Raw genomic sequence first — 17,520 nt, forward strand, 5'->3', positions numbered from 1 at the left:
CTCCAGCCATTTTTCACTTTGTATGAGTAATTTTTAGGTATATTAAGTGTCAGCCTCAGGAGGAAAGAGAATCCAACTCCAATGGTTCAAAGTCCCTTTTATCAAGGAACTACTTATGGAAGAAATGAAATAATGAGGCTGGGTACCTAGAGATCAGAAATAGTGAGACATCATCTTCACCTAAAGGGAAAAGTAGAGAAGGGAATGTTCCTGACGGTCAGTGGGAGCTGGAATCTTGAAAAGAGGCCACCCAACAGGAGGTAGAGTCATGGGGAGACAAAGGCACAGTCAGAGATGGATCCAAAGGGCGAGTGGGGAACAAATATTCCAGCTTCTCCTGTCTCTTGCCCTCTAATCTCCTGCCATTCCCTACTGGTCAACACTCCATGGAACCCAGCAGATATGGGAACCAGGAGTTGCCATTTGCAAGGTCAGCCTCGTAGGGCTCAGAGCAGGACAGAGAAGAATGGAGACTGTAGCCAGAATGTGCAAATGAAAAATAAAGACAAATACACATTAGGCCATTTGACCCTTTTAAACAACTCTTTGAGATACATGTTACTAGCCCCAGGGACAGACACAGAAGCTGAGGTTTGATGCCGTAAGTGGCTTTCCCATATCTACACAGTGGAGCAGGGATTTGACTCAGGCCCGTACAGCCAACAAGCCTTGATTTTGCCTCCCAAACAGGACCTGTCTGGAGAGGAAGGGGCCCGGATTTGCTGAAACAAACCCGTTTTCGATCTCACCTTTCTCTTCCAACTGGTACTTGGGCCACCTCTTGCATCTGTCTTATTTTGCCCCTGATATTGAAGGCAATCAGGGTTGACAGCTGAGTGATAAATGATGTTTGCTTATCCTTGGTTTCAGGAAAGTATGACATAAAGTCAATTAGGAAACACATCTTCACGCTGCCTCCTGTTCCTACCTACTAACCCAAGTAGACTTCTGAGGAGGAAAGAGATACAACTTGTTTGCATGACTCTTCATTCCTGTGACCGTGTTGATCACACTCTCAAAAGTGGTGATGTAGGAACACATAGCATTCTTTTTTTCTGGTCTCGATAATTCAACCCTTTTCTGGCAACAACACCCAAATGTTTCTCTGCATCCCAGTTCTAGCCCATGGCTCCCTGGCTGTGGGATAATTAGAGCACATTGTTTTCTGTTGACTGGGTTGAATGGTTCAGAAACTTGCACATGTAACAAACAGAGCCAATGAAACACAGTATGACTTTTGCTGGGATTTGGGGAGAGAGATATTTGTCCCCTTCAGGGTGTAATCCTGAAACTTCCAAGAGCCTAGATGAGAACCTAAGAAGGAAGCCAACACCATAACAGACAAAGCAAATCACTTTCAAAACAAATTCGAATGCTTTAATTGAACACTCACATCCAGTCACTTCTTATGCCTCATTATAATATCTTTCCATCCACTTGAAAGATTCCGTATGCTCATTAGTGGTCATTCCCCATTATTCTGGCAATTCTTCTATTAAGTGAACCGAATATAGGCATGTTTTCCTTACATAAGGCTATTAGGATTTTTTCACTATTTACAATAGAACTCTGGTCTGTGTTTGAAGTTTATTCCTTTAACGTAGTCAGTTTTGAGAATCTACTGTCTACAAGGAAAGAGACCCTCCTGTATCTCACCTGAAAGTAAGAGGCAGATGGGTACAGGGGAGGGTGGGACCACTCAGAAATAAAGTCAGTGACTTGAAAATGTTGCCTGTAATCCCAGCTACTCAGGAGGCTGAGGCAGGGAGAATGGCTTGGGAGGCGGAGGGTGCAGTGAGCGGAGATCGCATCACTACACTCCAGCCTGGTGACAGAGCGAGACTTGCTTCTCAAAAAGAAAGAAAATGTTGCCCTGCCAGCACGTGAATTTGTGCATTACACTCCTGTTCTGAGCATTCTCACCTCCAATTGACGAGGACACTTCCCTGGAGTGGCAGACGGAGAGGAGATGAAGACGGCTCTGTCCTCAGCTAGAGACCCTTAATAAAATGGCGGCTATCAGAGATTTCTGGCATAAAAAACTTACCCCCCTATTTTCATGTATATATGAACAGGAGGCAGCATCGAGCTCAGGCTACTCAGATTCAAGAGATTAGCTCAGAATGAAGGACAGATAATATGGGAAGCCAAAGACAGTCTGAAGTCATTTATCCACTTGTCCATTCATTCATTCATCAAGAACTCAGGGCCTCACCAGAATGCCAGAGGCACCAGAGCCCATCACAAAAACAGATAAATACAACCATGAACAAAATAGACTAAAATCTCTGCTCTTGTGGAGTTTTAATTCCAGGGGGTGGAAAGACAGTTAAATAAGTCAAAGTTATAGTTTATCAGGAGGTGATAAGTGCAAAGAGAAACGACAGGACACAGAAAGGGCAGGAATGGAGAACAGGCAATGTGAACAAGGGAGACTTCATGAGGAGATGCCCTTGGCACACAGATCTGAGAAGCTGAGCGTACGTCATGTGGGTATCTAGAGGTCATGCCATAGTAGGCACGTCCCAAGGCCCTGTGGTGGGAGTATCTGGGATGGGGAGCCCAGCAAGCAGGCTCATAGGACTGGGGCAGAGTGTGGGGTGGAAATGAGGTCAGAAGGCTGGGCACGGTGGCTCACGCCTATAATCCCAGCACTTTGGGAAGTCAAGGCAGATGGATCATGAGGTCAAGAGATCGAGACCATCCTGGCCAACATGGTAAAACGTCTTCTCTACTAAAAAATACAAAAATCAGCTGGGTGTGGTGGCACACGCCTGTGGTCCCAGCTACTCGGGAGGCTGAGGCGGAAGAATTGCTTGAACCCAGGAAGCAGAGGTTGCCGTGGGCCAAGACTGTGCCACTACACTCCAGCCTGGCAACAGAGCAAGACTCCGTCTCAAAAAAAGAAAAAAAAGAAATGAGGTCGGAAGGGTGATACAGGGTAGGAGATTACAGAGTGACTTGTAGATCACAGCCCAGGCTGTGGCATTACCCCTGAACGTGATGGGAAACCCGGAGAACTGGGGGCAGAGGACAACATGATGTGACCACTGATCAAGAAAGGCCTAAACATGCAGCTGGTGTTTGCGGAGGATGACGGATATTTAGGTCTTCCCACCGGGCTAATGAACAAACGAAGTAAGGAAGCACTGTCTCTAGAGGATTAGCAGTGATTTAATATAAAAAAAAAATGACAGTACCCATTCTGTCTCTGAAGTTTATTCCTTTTATACGGCCAGTTCTGGGAATCCATTATCTTCAAGGAATGAGGATAATGAATGTGCTTGGAAAATAGGTGAGATATTTGAGAGAGAAAACAAAATTCCCTTGCTTGGGACCAGATCTTCCCTCTATTAGTCAGGGTTCTCCTGGGACATGGAACCAATAAAGTGAGTGTATACAGAGAGAAACTTATTTTAAGGTATTGCTCATGCAGTTACAGAGTCTGTCAAGTTCAAAATCGGGTTGGAAGACTAGAGACCCAAGGAAGATTTGCAGCTCAGGTCCAAAGGCTGTCTGCTGGCAGAATTCCTTCCTGTCTTCTAGGGGTGGTCAGCCTTTTGATCTCTCTAGGCCTTCAACTCATTGAATGAGGCCTACCCACATTATGGAGAGTCACCTGTTTTATCAAAGTCCACCAATTTGTGAATCTCACCCAACACACACACACACACACACACACACACACACACACACACACACACAATCATGCCTGATCAAATATCTGGGCACTGTAGCCTACACAAGTTATCACATAAAATTAGCCGTTATGAACACCCTGACCAATGGGGATCAGTAAGAAGCCGATGGTGGAGTGGATCCCTTCCCACCCAGAACTAACAGGAAACCACACAGTCAAACCAGTGCCAGCTGTTACCTCCATGGCATCAGTGCCACCAAAAGAGAGGCTGGGGTCAGGGGCCAGGACATGGCCAGGGAGACAACTGACCAGGAGAAGGCAGCAAGAGGTCCCACCGAGGAAATGTCATTTAGTTAATAAGATATGAACATGACAGTTGCAAACACTGAGTTTGAAGGCAAATGAGAAAAGCCTGCTTTCTGAGTCAATTCATTGCTTACAATTAAAAAATGGAAAATTGAGAAAACGGTAACCCGGGGCTGTGTAGTGACCCAAAAGATTCGCATACTATCACCACTTAGGAAGGCGGAAAGATGGCACAGAGCCAGAGCAGAACAAAGGCCCTGAAATGCGGACTGCTCTTGGGATTTCTGTTCCCATAAATCAGGATGATAGAGGGGCAAGCCTTTTAGGGTCACTGTGCATAGCTGAGGCACGAGAAACTGGCAGGCTTCAGGAGCTCAACCCAGGCCTCCCTCCCCTCTCCTGGGGGTGAGCACCTGGGGTTGAAGGGAAGGTTTCCTTGTCTGCAAGAGGAAGCCAGCAATAGAAGATGCTACTATTGCAGTGCCCAGCTCTTACTGGAGGGATGTTGGATGGATGGATATCAATGAAAGAGGAATGAATGAAGGTCAAGACAAGCAGAAAATGAGAAAAGTGCCCTGAAGCAGAGATGTGTCAGGAGATGAAGAAGGTCACCCTCCTAAGTCAAGACGTCCTGACTTTGTTTGTGTGTAAGCAGGAGAAACGAGCTGACCTCCCCCGTAACCTGCCCTACAATGTGAATCACACCTGTGAGAAGCAGCCACCCAGTGGCTTTTGATTCCTTTCGTTTTGCTCATTTGCTTGGTGAACAGGGCTTTGCCAGCTTGGCATTCATTCTCCCTCTTCTGATACAGCTCCCCTTGTGTTTGGGCATCATCACATCTTCTATGTTAGCAGTGTGGGTGGAAGGGACCTCACCCCCAGGCTGCCGGGCTCCCTGTGCCTGAGAGCGGCATAATCGGAAAATCCCATTCCCTTAAGTCAGCAGTGAGTGGGCACAAGAGTGCCAGAACTTTACCCCTGCAACTTTGTCTACAACCACGTGAGAAGTCACTTTCTTTTAGCTGGGTCTGCTGTGTGTAGACGGAATATAAGCCTGGAGCTGCTGTGGACAATGATGACCTCTCCAAAATGAAGACAGCACAGAGGACTGAGGAGCCAGGAGATGGGGAGGAGCAGGAACTGTCCAATGACATCACGTGACCCCTGGATCCAGCTGTGCTTGAAGTCCACCTGGACTTTGCAATCACCTGAACTAACGATTTTTTTTCTCTCTTTTTGGTATGGTTTGCTTGGGTTTTTGGCATTTGTAACTAGAGAAAGCATGACTAAGAAATGGAATAATCTGGTGCATATTCAAAGAACATTTCCATCAAAAAGACAGGGAAAACTGCTTCAGTATGTCAAACACAGACTCATTGTTTCCAGTAGAGGCAAAAATCACATTTTCAGGGATATCTTGTTTATGGCACAAGTGAGAGTTTTTTTTTCTCTTTTGTCTTAAAATCATCACTAAGCTGTAACTCAATGATAAGGCCAGAAACTAGCCTAGGGTTGTATTTGTGTGTGTGTGTATTTGTGTGTGTGTGCACACACACGCACACACACAATGCACACATCTGTGTGTTGGGGCAGGAGGCAGATTTCTTCAAGGTTTTTTATTTTGAGAACATGAGAATCCCTTGTTGCCTCGAAGACTTGCTAGTTGAATACGGTGTGCCACAGTGGCTAACGGTCCATCCACATTTCTATAGCTTCTGGGTCCACAGAGACAGCGAGGAAACACAGCAAGAGCAAACGCAATTTTGGGGCAGAGGGACCAATTGAGTAAGAAGGATGAAAAAAGTCAACTGCAGATCTGGGAGAAAAAACTTAACCTAAGAGAGAAACGGGGCCTGCTCTGGATGGTTTTCCTGACTCTGAGAACACAGAGGGAGAAAAGGTGCTTAAGATAGTGTTAAGATTATCCTACCATGAAGCCAGATGGAATTATGCTTAAGCTGCAGCTGAGCAGGAAGTGGTCAAGGGATGTCTCGCAATGTAAACCTCTGGCTCTCCGCTTAGGTCAATCATGAATGAACACCTCACAGCTGACCAGCTTTTCCTGTTCCCCAATATTGTTGAATGCAGTTTTGTTTTCTTTGCTTTGTGTTTTTAATTATTCTCAGTTGTTTTTAAAATATCCATGTAGGGTTTCCATTGTATTGCACTGTGGAGTCTTCCTTTCCATGGCTTTAATAATACAAATAACGATGACCCTGATTTATTGAACGTCACTATGTGCCAAGTCTTACCACATGCCATGGTTTGCATGGCCCCCAAAAACGAATGTCCACTTAGAACCTGTGAATGTGCCCTTGCTTAAGAAAAAAGGTCTTTTCAGATGTCATTAAGCTAAAGATCTTGAAGTGAGATCATCCTGGAATACAGTGGGTTATAAATCTAATGACTGGTATCCTTGTAAGACAGAGAGGTAAGGAACATTTAGAAGAGAAAGCTGTGTGAAGTCAGAGGCAAAGACTGCCATGATGCTGTCACAAGCCCAGAATGCCAGGAGGCCAGAGAAGGTGGAAGAGGCAAGGGAGGGCCCTCCCCTGGAGGCTCAGCACACCGCATGGCTCCGACAACATATGGTTTTGGACTTTTGGGCCCAGAATTGTGAGAGGATCAATTTTTGTAATGTTAAGCTTCCCCGTTTGTTACAACAGCTGCTGGAAACTCATGAAGCGTGCTAAGTGTCTCAAGTCCACGTTTGCATTAAATATCGTCAACCATCCTATAAAACAGGTATTCTCCCTCCTTATTACAGTGGTCCCCACCTTTTTGGCAAAAAAGACCAGTTTCACGGAAGACAATTTTTCAACAGACAGAGTTGGGGGATTGTTTCAGGATGATTCAAGCACATTACATTTATTGCGCATTTTATTTCTATGATCATTACATTGTAATATATAATAAAATAATTATAAAACTCACCATAATGTAGACTTAATGGGAGGCTGAGCTTGTTTTCCCGCAACTAGACCATTCCATCTGGCGGGGAGCAGTGGAGGACAGCGACGGATCATCAGGCATTAGATTCTCGTAAGGAGCACACAGTCTAGGTCCCTTGAGTGTACAGTTCACAATAGGGTTCACGCATCTATGAGAATCTAATGCAGCCGCCCATCTGACAGGAGGCAGAGCTCAGCCAGTAACCCGAATGATGGGGAGCAGACGACGCTTCGCTCACTCACCCACCACTCACCTCCTGCCGCGCAGCCTGGTTCCTAACAGGTCATGGGCCAGTATCAAACCACCACCAGCAGGTTGGGGACCTCTGACTTATAAAACAAAACTGAGGCTCAGAAGAGCTGTCCTTTATTTTTTCATCATATACAAAAACTAGGTCTTAGGGCCACTGGTTGATTTTTCATCCAGCATCCATCCCATCTTCCTTTAGTAAAAGCTCTTCAGTTTCTCTCTGGGAGGAAAACCCTTTTCCCCTTGGATACAAAATGATGAAACTATTAATAAGGCTGTCTTGTACCTTTCTAGACAGAGATGGGCCTACACAACCTGTTTGCATCCCTGACAGTTAGAAACACCTGAAGAGCTTTGAAACTGTCAAATGGATAAGTCCTGCCTCTACAACCACCCCTACTCCATCCCGACCAAAAAGCCTGATTCCTTGGTTTGGGATAAGGCCTGGGGATTGGCTTTGGCTTTTTTTTTTTTTTTTTTTTTTTTTTTTTTTTTTTTGAGATGGAGTTTCACTTTTGTTACCCAGGCTGGAGTGCAGTGGCAAGATCTTGGCTCACTGCAACCTCTGCCTCCTGGGTTCAGGTAATTCTCCTGTCTCAGCCTCCTGAGTAGCTGGGATTACGGGCACGCGCCACCATGCCCAGTTAATTTTTTGTATTTTTAGTAGAGACGGGGTTTCACCATGTTGACCTTGATCTCTTGACCTCGTGATCCACCCACCTCGGCCTCCCAAAGTGCTGGGATTACAGGCTTGAGCCACCACACCTGGCCCAGGATTGGCATTTTTTAAAGGTGCCCCAGGTGAAAAGTTCAGCCAAGGTATGGGCTTCTTTCATCCTGGAATCTAAAACATGAGCATTGTGACAAAAGTAAGTAAAATGGTTCCTGTTTTCCAACAACGGTACCCTAAAGAAGCCAGACAATAATTATAGCTATGGGAACCCAGCACCTGGAAGCTTTCCTGCTCATAGGAAACCTCATCCTTCAGCTTTCTCTGGAGTCAAGAGCTTCCAATCTCTTATTACTTAGTAATAAGCAATTAAGGTATAAGATGTTACTGTTACTAATGACCAAAGACTTCTGTGTCATTCACCCAGGAACTGGTGGAACAGAAGCTCAAACAGAGCTTCTGTTTCTATGACACTGAGCCTTCCTAATTAGTCCATAAGTGAAAACTCACCATGTTGCTGGCAAGATGAAGGGTGTTGAGAGAAGAAAGAAAAAAACGTTATACACAGAAAAGACACGGTCTTCTATATTAAGTCTTTGGGTTGCCTTAGGATCCCAGCCATCTGCAAGTGTAAACTCAATATTCCTAACACATCATTAAGAACATCTTTTAATCAGGGGGAAAAAAAAGAACATGTACACATCACAGAAGACAAGAAATCAGTCTTTCTGGGAGAGTAACTAGAACCCATTGTCTCGGAAATTTTGCTGATTTAGACTCCAGATGGGCTGTATTCACATTTGTGTTCTTGAATGCGGCAACTTCTAAGTTCTAAAGGCATATAAAGCAAGGGAGCTCAGTGTACAGGTGGGGAGAATAACATCTTGCAGAGAAACCGGTTTTAAGAACATCAGAAGTACTCACTTAGAAACAAAAGCAAGACCATTAATACAATTTTTATCCTTCTTTAATATACATAAAAATAATTTTTAAACAAAAATTATCTTAGTCATACATAGGGTATGTGAGCTGATATACTTGAAAATATAGTAGAGGAAAACAGTATAAGTAATACACTTGTAAATTTCTTATGTAGCATGCAAAGCACTGTAACTTAATTTGAATGCAAGTTATGATTAATTGAAAATGTATTTTGTAAGCCATAGAGCAATGACTAAAATTGAAAAAGAAGTACAGATAACAAGAGAATAGTGGAGATAAAATGAAATCATAAAATATACTCAATATAAAAGTTGTTATGGAAAGACGAAAAGAATAAATTGCAGATGAAGCATAAAGAAAACAATGAACAAAATAGTGGATCTAAATACAGATGAATAATTATATTAAATATAAGTGCTCTAAACATTATAGTTAAAAGACAGAGATTATTAGATTGGATAAAAAAGTGAAAACCAACTATATGGTGCTTATAAACAAGATTGAATATAAAGACAAAAGTTAAAAGTAAAATAAATGAAAAAGATATTACTATAAAAACATCAATCAAGAGGAAGCTGAGGTGGCTATATTAATATCAGATAAAACAGATTCTACAACAAGTAATATTTATAAGAATAAAGAAGGCATTACCTAAACGTGGATTGATTTAAAACCAACAAAAAATCCTAAGTATGTACATACCTAAGACAGTGTTCAAAATACATGAAGCAAAAGCTGTCAGAGATAAAATTAAAAAATAGACAAAACTATAACATAATTGGAGACTTCAATATTCTCAATAAGTGATAGAACAAACAGATCAGTAGGAATATAGGAGAACTGGACAACACTATACACATTTATGGGAATCACTGAGGCCTTGGGTTAGGCAAAGATTTCGTAGATGTGACACCAAAAATCCAATCACTAAAAGAAAACATTAATAAACTAAATATCATTAAAATGTAAAACCTCTGCTCTTCCAAAGACACATAATGGGATAAACTATCTGTAAAACACTTATCTGACAAAGGACTTGCTTTCAGAATACATAAAGCACTTTCAAAAATCCTAACAGTAAAATAACCCATAAAAAGTGGGTACAATATTTGAAAAAGATATTTCAACAAAGACAATATAAGGAAGACAATTAAGCACAAGAAATAATGTTCCACATTACTAGTCATGAGGGCAAAAACTGAAACCTCAAAGAAATATCTGTTATACACCTATCAGAATGACTAAACAAAATCTAAACAAAATGGATACTATCAAATGCTGCTGAAGATACAAACCACCTAGTATACACAGCTGATGGGAATGCAAAATGCTAAAACTAGGTTTAAAACACGTTTGCAGTATCTTATGAAATTATGTATAATTACCAAAAACTGGCATAATTCTAATGTCTTTTCGGTATGAAATAAATAACTGTGGTGCATTCAGTCAATGGAATGCCATACAGCATTGAAAAGAAACAAACTATTGATACGTCAGTGACTATCAAATGAATCCTGCTAAGTAAAAGAAAGTAATCCAAAAGCTGCATACTGCATGATGCTGTTTTTATGACATTATGAAAAAGGTCAAACTCCAGAGACAAAGAACAAATCAGTGGTTTCCAGGATTGGAGATGAGGAAGGAGGGGCTACAAGCCAACAGAAATTTTGGAGCATAATGGGCGTGTTCTGTACCGCAACTCTGGTGTTTACACGACTGTGTGCATTTGTCAAAACTTAGAACTATTCAAAGAGGTGAATTTTATTGTGTGCAAATTATACTTTAATAAGCCTGGCTTTCAAACAAAGTAGAAGGCTGTAAAAACGTTCTATCAATCAGATGTTCCATTTATTCCATTAATTTAGTAATACTCCCTTTCACTTCAATTAATATACCAAAGACACATTTTTATTAACCTTGTTTTTTATGACTATGGATGTATGAAATATCTCATACGTTCAAAGGCTTTGTTTTAACCTCTGCTCATGGAGGTGTTAACTACTAATATAATTGAGAGTGCTGAGCTCTTCTCTGTGTGACTGTAGCCACCCTTACGATTAAGCTAACAGTGAACAGCGAGATGGACGAAGAAGAGATTGAAGCAAAACTCAGCTGCTTAAGGGAAAGGCCAGGTGAGTGAGCAGAAGAAGAGAGGACCTGAATAAACACACCCTCCAGAGGAAGACACCCTTGCTCAGCTTTGGCACAAGGCAGCCATGAAAGAAAGTACACCCAAGATCGGCAGACTATCAATATTTTTGAGAAAATCTGGAAATCCTAATTTGTTTTTCATAATGAACGAGAAAACTTATTTGATCATCTCAGTTGATGCAAAAGAGCATTTGATAAAACTGTATATACAACTTCCAGCAAACCAGAAATAAAATCATTTTTATAATTGTCAGATAAAATGTCTATACTGTTACAGAGTACGACATGATGTTTTGATAAATGTACATGTTGTGGATATCCTGATTTTTATATGTGAACTCTCCCGTTTCTTTTCTTTCTTTCTTTCTTTTTTTTTTTTTTTGAGACCAAATCTCACTTTGTTACCCAGGCTGAAGTACAGTGGGGTGACTGTGGCTCACTGCTACCTCTGACTACCAGGTTCAAGTGATTCTCATGCCTCAGCTTCCTGAGTAGTTGGGATTACAAGTGTCCACCACCATGCCTGGCTAATTTTTGTATTTTTAGTAAAGTTTGGGTTTCACCACGTTGGCCAGGATGGTCTTGAACTCCTGACCTCAAACGATCCACCCACCTCTGCCTTCCAAAGTGCTGGGATTGCAGGTGTGAGTCACCATGCCCAGTCAAATCTCCCAATTTTTAAATGTTGAGAGCCTTTGAAAAGAAAAACTGTATGGATAAAACAACACTTGCCTGTAGGTACTGAGGTTTGCCAGCACTAGTCAAGAAATGTGGGTACAAAGGAAAGAACTTTAACAACACATTGAGATCTGATAGTTTAACAGAATGATTTCAAGAAGTTGCAATGATTACTAAGAGGCTGGAGCACAGTGAGGAATTTTGACATGAGGGATAAGAAGGGATGAAGATGAAAAGAAAATCTATGTGTCTCTGTGCTAAGCATACACATGCTGTAAGTGTATGCAGAACACGACATGAGCATCATTCTTTGGTGCCAGCACTAACGTGCATGAGCTGAGAGGGGCTTTTACCCTAATGACATCCTCCTATTTCTCATCCCTGCTATAGAACCTTAATTCCTTACCAGAAACCCAAAACCCCCAAAGCACTGAGAATCCCGAGGTTTGTTTGGTTGGTTGTACTTAATTCATTCAGTGGCCAACACTGACCTGAAGCCAAGCTATTTTGGATCTTATTATCCTTCCTTATGTAAAGACTCATACATTGCACACAAAGTCAGCACCATGTGCAATTACAGGATGCAACTCCACATGAAGACTAAGATGCCATACCACACATGCATATGACTTTATGCCTCTAATTTTCTATCTTTCCTTCTATCCTGTCATTCAAGGATCTCAATAATTTTGAATCTCGAAATATATTTGCCCCCATAGATTTCAGAAAAGAGACCGTGGTCCCACATAACCTTCCCAGAAGGTCTCATATGTGACTAACAACCGTCACTAAACTTGCGAAGGCATCTCAGCCTGGCACCGCCCTTCCACTTGCTTTATACAGGGGCAATACATCAACCTCTAACTCAAGGATGTTTTGCCTCTCCTGCCTCAGCCCAAGACTTAAATCTTAGGAAAAGATTCATTTCTTTCAATGCCCTGTCCTATTTATGGAACCTCCCAAGAACAATTTTGCCTTTTCCAAATCCTGACAAATTATAAAGCCTCTAAATCCGCAGTCAAAAATAAACAGACAATTGGTATTAAAAATTAATCGGTGGTTTCAAGGATTCCAGAAATCAGCACTTAAATCATGTGCAGGAAGAGACAGAGATGGCTTTTGCTTTTTTTAAAGACAGCAGAAATGTAAACAAGGTCAGAAAACTTTCCTCTCTAGAAGGTATCTTATGGGGCAAACGCATTACGTGTAGAGGAATCCAGAGGGGAATGAACTGCTGCTTTTGATCACGAGAAACAGACGGAAAATGTATTTTGCAGATGATAAGTTGCAGGCCCTTATGCGCCCCCAAATCACGTGAACTCTGTAAAGCAAAAAAGCAAGGAAAGAAAGCCCCACCAGATCAAAGTGGCACTTAGCCAGAGGGCAGGGGTGGTTTGGGATATGGGAGGGGCTTCGACCTGTCCGTAGTTTTCAGCACTTCCCTTGCTGTGCAAATACCAGCTTCAAATCCAGTCCCAGTTGGCTTTTCTGCCAAATCACTGTCCCCAGTATTGAATACATGGACATCTGTAAAAGCCACTACTTTTTTTTTTTTTTTTTTTTTTTTTGAGACGGAGTTTCACTTTTGTTACCCAAGCTGGAGTGCAGTGGCGAGATCTCGGCTCACCGTAACCTCCGCCTCCTGGGCTCAGGCAATTCTCCTGCCTCGGCCTCCTGAGTAGCTGGGATGACAGGCACGCGCCACCATGCCCAGCTAATGTTTTGTATTTTTAGTAGAGACGGGGTTTCACCATGTTGACCAGGATGGTCTTGATCTCTTGACCTCGTGATCCACCCGCCTCGGCCTCCCAAAGTGCTGGGATTACAGGCTTGAGCCACCGCGCCCGGCCTAAAGCCACTACTCTCATGCAAAAGTATAATCACTCTCTCTCACACACACGGAATGTGAGCCTTAATGAAGAACAGTCCACACTTGCTCTAAAGGGAACATCCAGCTTCCTCACCTGGTTAAATTCTCTCAAGGGCAAGGGGCAAACCTGGAGGAGGTCGGTCACGCCCTGCTCAATTGGCCCGGCACCACCTTCCTCTGCAAAGTACTTTCCACCCATTCAGTCATTTTATCAGCAAAAAATTGCTGGAAGGTAGGTTGGAAAGGGAATTCTTCAATGGCCACTTTGCATTCAGGGAAACGGAATCCTAGAAACGCTGGAACCTAGGGCCAATTAACAGCAGAACTCAGGTACCAGATTGTGACTAATGACTCTTTCAAATAAAACAGAAAAGTGCCCCCTCTCCCACCCCCGTCCTTCCCTCCAGAATCTCCTCCCCCCCCCCCCTACCTTGAGCTCTTAGAAGAAAGGAACACTTATATAAAACATAGCAAACTTGTCTGGTTGGTGTGTCTGGGAAAGTGCAGCCTCAAGCAAAGTAGATTTTTCTGGATTTTCAGGCGGTGCGGAATGACTTTTGAAAAGCAAACGCTACTTTTAAACATCAATTGACAACTTGTCTCTCTCAATTCATTTCTAGCCCAGCCTCAGAGTGTTAGGTGGGAGAAGGGTGGCTTTGAGGGTTCTCTGCTCAGAGCCTGGGGCCAATACCCAACCCGCGGCGCCGCGCGAAGGCGCAGGACACCCTTGTGCGCACCTGGGTTTAACCACAGGAACCCGAGACCCTCCTTAGAGCGCAGGCAGCAAGAAAGCGACGCTCTCCCTTTTCTCCGCCTGGACGCGCCTCGGGACTCGGGCAGCTGATGTCCCTGGCAGAGCCTAGGCCTTGCTCCCCGCCTGCCCCGCGGCTCCTGGGGCTGGAGACCGCCTCTCCCCGCCCTTCCAGCCGCCGGGTCCTCGCGGCCATCCCGCCGCACACGCACGTAATAATAAAGGTCGGAACAAACACAGCGCTACCTTTTTTGAGCCCTGCGGGCGCCATACGTTAGCTCCTTGAAATCTCTCCAACCCAGGGCAGGGCCCCACTCCCTTTGTAGAGAAGAGGTCACGGAGGGGAAGGAGCTCGGGGAAGGACCGCCCGGGAGCCAGTTCCCATGGCAGGGGGCGCGCCCACCTCCCCACCCGTCTCCCACAGCACAGGGGACTAATTTGGGGCAACCTGCAGAGAGTCCCCGGTTTCTGCCAAGGTGGGGTCCCTGGGGAGCTGCGCGATGCGTGCGCGTTCCTCTGGGACCGGCACCGAGACCTTGGCGGTCGCGGAAAGGGGGCGCGGAGAGCCGGGCCTTCCCTTCCGGAGCCCAGCCCCACAGGGCGGGAGCTGAGGACGGGGAGCGCACCGCGCGGACCCCATCTCCAGGACCCCGGCTCCGCAGCGTGACTGAGCTGGGCAGCGCCGGTCCCCGCGGAACTCAGGGTTGGGGAACCAACCGTACCCCTCAGCCACGCCCCCTCCTCACCCGAGGGGCAGCTGTGGGTCCGGGGGTCCGGGGTGGGAGATTCGGGAACTCGGGGGCCAGCCTAACTCGCCCGGATCCCGGGGCCCGGCTGGGAGCGCCCTCCTGGGTGAGGGGCGGCGCGGCACCCGCAGAGGCGCTCTCGGTGGGACCCGCGCCCCCGCCCGCCCCTCGCTGCGGCCGCCCTCGCCCCGAGCTCCCCGGGACTCGGGAAGTTCGCGAGCGTCGGCGCGCCCGGCGGCCGCCCCGGCCTTACCTTCGCCCAGCAGCGCGCCCAGCAGCAGGCTCAGCGCCCCGCACAGCGGCGCCGCCGGCCCGGGGGCCGCGCCCTCGGAGCGCATCCTGCGTCCCGGCCGCCGCTCACGCCGTCCGCCGCCAGCCCGGGGCGCAGCGCCCGCCCGCGGCCCCCGCCGGCCGCCCCATGCCCAGGGCCACTCCCGCGGCCCGGTCGGCCGGGCCCGCTGCGTCTCCGCCGTCCGCGGTCCCCGCCCCTGCCGGGTCCACGCCGCGGCCGCTCCGGCTCCGCGGCTGCTCGCGCTCCGGCCGGGACAACTTTTCTCCAGCCGCCGCCGCCGCCGGCGCCGGCCCCGCCCCCGTCAGGCCCCGCCCCGGCCCCGCCTCCGTTAGGCCCCGCCCCGCCCCGCCCCCGGCCAGGCCCCGCCCCCTCCGCGCCCCGGGATCGCGAGCAGAGGGAGGGTGCAGGAGGAGAGAGCGCTGCCCGCTTGGAGGGGCGGCGGACGGAGAACCCCACGCCCGGGCTGGGGAGGCCTTGCCCCGGAAAGAAGACGGGGCGGGGAGGGGGCGGCCCCCAGGCAGCGGGGAGCGCTCCTCCGGGGGTGCCCGCCTTCCCCGCGAAGCTCAGCGTTCGCAGCCTCCTGCTTGGGTGCCCAGCGGCCCGCGGCCCAGAGGGTCCTGCTCAGGGACCCGCCGCTCAAGACGGAGCTGGGCCCCTTCTCCCCACTCTCCCGTGGTCACCGCGGGGCCTGGTGGTCGCCACGGCCCGTTCCTCAACTTCAGGTGGCCCCCGCTTTAGCCTGGAGGGCCGGGGACCTCTGGCCGGCAATGTCCCGCGCAGCTGCTGCGGGGAGGTCTCCTGGCGGGACCCCTGAGCCGGGAGAAGCAGCGCGCGGCGGAGCGTGAAGGCGGGGTGCGGGCTCAGGCAGATGCGGGTGTGCACCTGCGTGTGTGCGGGGCGGGGGGGCGAGGCGCGAGATCAGAGCAGTGTGTCTGGGAAGGGGACTAGAACGCACGGAGAAAGAAAGGATCGTTTTTCACTGCATGTCTGTGGGGCGTCCACTCCCCAATCAGCCCACCCCCACCCCCCGCATGTGTTTTATTATCTATTCAGGGGGTGGGGAAGAGCCCCTCTGCAGACTTGGCTCCTGCAATAAGCAGTTTCTCTTCAGACTTAGACAAGGAAGATCCGGCCTCCCCACCCCACTTCATTCTCCGGATCCTTTCCCTCTGGTTTCCGCAGTACTGGCCTCCCTCCTGGTGATGATCCCAAGTGATCTCAGCTGCTTCCCTGTGCGGTTCCTGATGCTCGTGCTCGGGCCTTTCTGCTCTGCGGGGTCTGAGCAGTTTGAGGGCGGGACTCCGACTCCCACTTGTGACCGGGGGTGAAGGGCCACGGTTCCTAGGCCTCTGGAGGTCCCCTCCTGCCCTGGGCTCCTCACCCCTCTCCCCGTGTGGTGGCTTGGTCCAACCTCAAAAAGGAAGCCTGGGGGGTCTTGTCTCACCATCAATGCAGGAAAGAATTGCAAAAGAAGAAAGAATTCCTTGAGTGAAAGAAAAGAAATGCAGGGCCGGGCGCAGTGGCTCAGGCTTGTAATTCCAGCACTTTGGGCTGCTGAGGAGGGCGGATCACCTGAGGTCAGGAGTTTGAGACCAGCCTGGCCAACATGGTGAAATCCCGTCTCTACTAAAAATACAAAAATTAGCCGGGCGTGGTGGTGCGTGCCTGTAGTCCCAGCTACTCAGGAGGCTGAGGTAGGAGAATCGCTTGAACCCGGGAGGCAGAGGTTGCAATGAGCCGAGATTGCACCACTGCACTCCAGCCTGGGCCACAGAGCAGGAGTTCGTCTCAAATTAAAAAATAAATAAATAAATGTGAAGAAAGGAAGGAAAGAGAGAGAGGAAAGAAAGAAAAAGAAAGAAAAGAAAAAGAAAGAAAGAAAATGTAAACAAACGATCCTCAGCAACTGCAACCCCAAGCCTTATCTCCCAACTCAGCCCCTAAGGAATGAGCCAGGTATAGGGAGAAATTGGGGCAGGGTGGAGCGAAGGCCTTGCAGGGCACTGGCCCGAGTGGGAGGCTTTCTCCTGGGTTGGGGCCTGGAAGTCTGGGCCCGAGAAGAGACAGCTCCCTGGTTTTCTCAGCCAGCTCCACTTACCTGATGTGGGGAGAAGGTAGCTTGAAAACTAGCCAGGCTCCAAAGGGAACGGTAAAAACTTGTTTCTCATAGTCCTGGATAGCAGAGACTAAATTTTTAAAGTGGACGATGCTGATAATTGCCCAATTCTTCAGTTCATTCAGCTGGTGTAGACCTGACCATGGTGGGGGGGGAG

The 17,520-nt window shown here is 47.2% G+C and overlaps 1 protein-coding gene across 1 annotated transcript in view; it reads right to left on the minus strand.

Moving 5' to 3' along the window:
• TMEM132C (transmembrane protein 132C) overlaps positions 1-15,531 on the minus strand; it is a 429,688-nt gene extending 414,157 nt beyond the window's left edge. The window contains exon 1 of the mRNA XM_039472099.2: positions 15,209-15,531. Coding sequence (XP_039328033.1) covers positions 15,209-15,293 — 85 coding nt within the window. The 5' untranslated portion in view covers positions 15,294-15,531. The remainder of the gene's footprint in view (positions 1-15,208) is intronic.
• Between the last annotated feature and the right edge of the window lie 1,989 nt (positions 15,532-17,520).

Source organism: Saimiri boliviensis, chromosome 7 (assembly GCF_048565385.1).
Source record: "Saimiri boliviensis isolate mSaiBol1 chromosome 7, mSaiBol1.pri, whole genome shotgun sequence".
NCBI classification, from domain to species: domain Eukaryota; kingdom Metazoa; phylum Chordata; class Mammalia; order Primates; family Cebidae; genus Saimiri; species Saimiri boliviensis.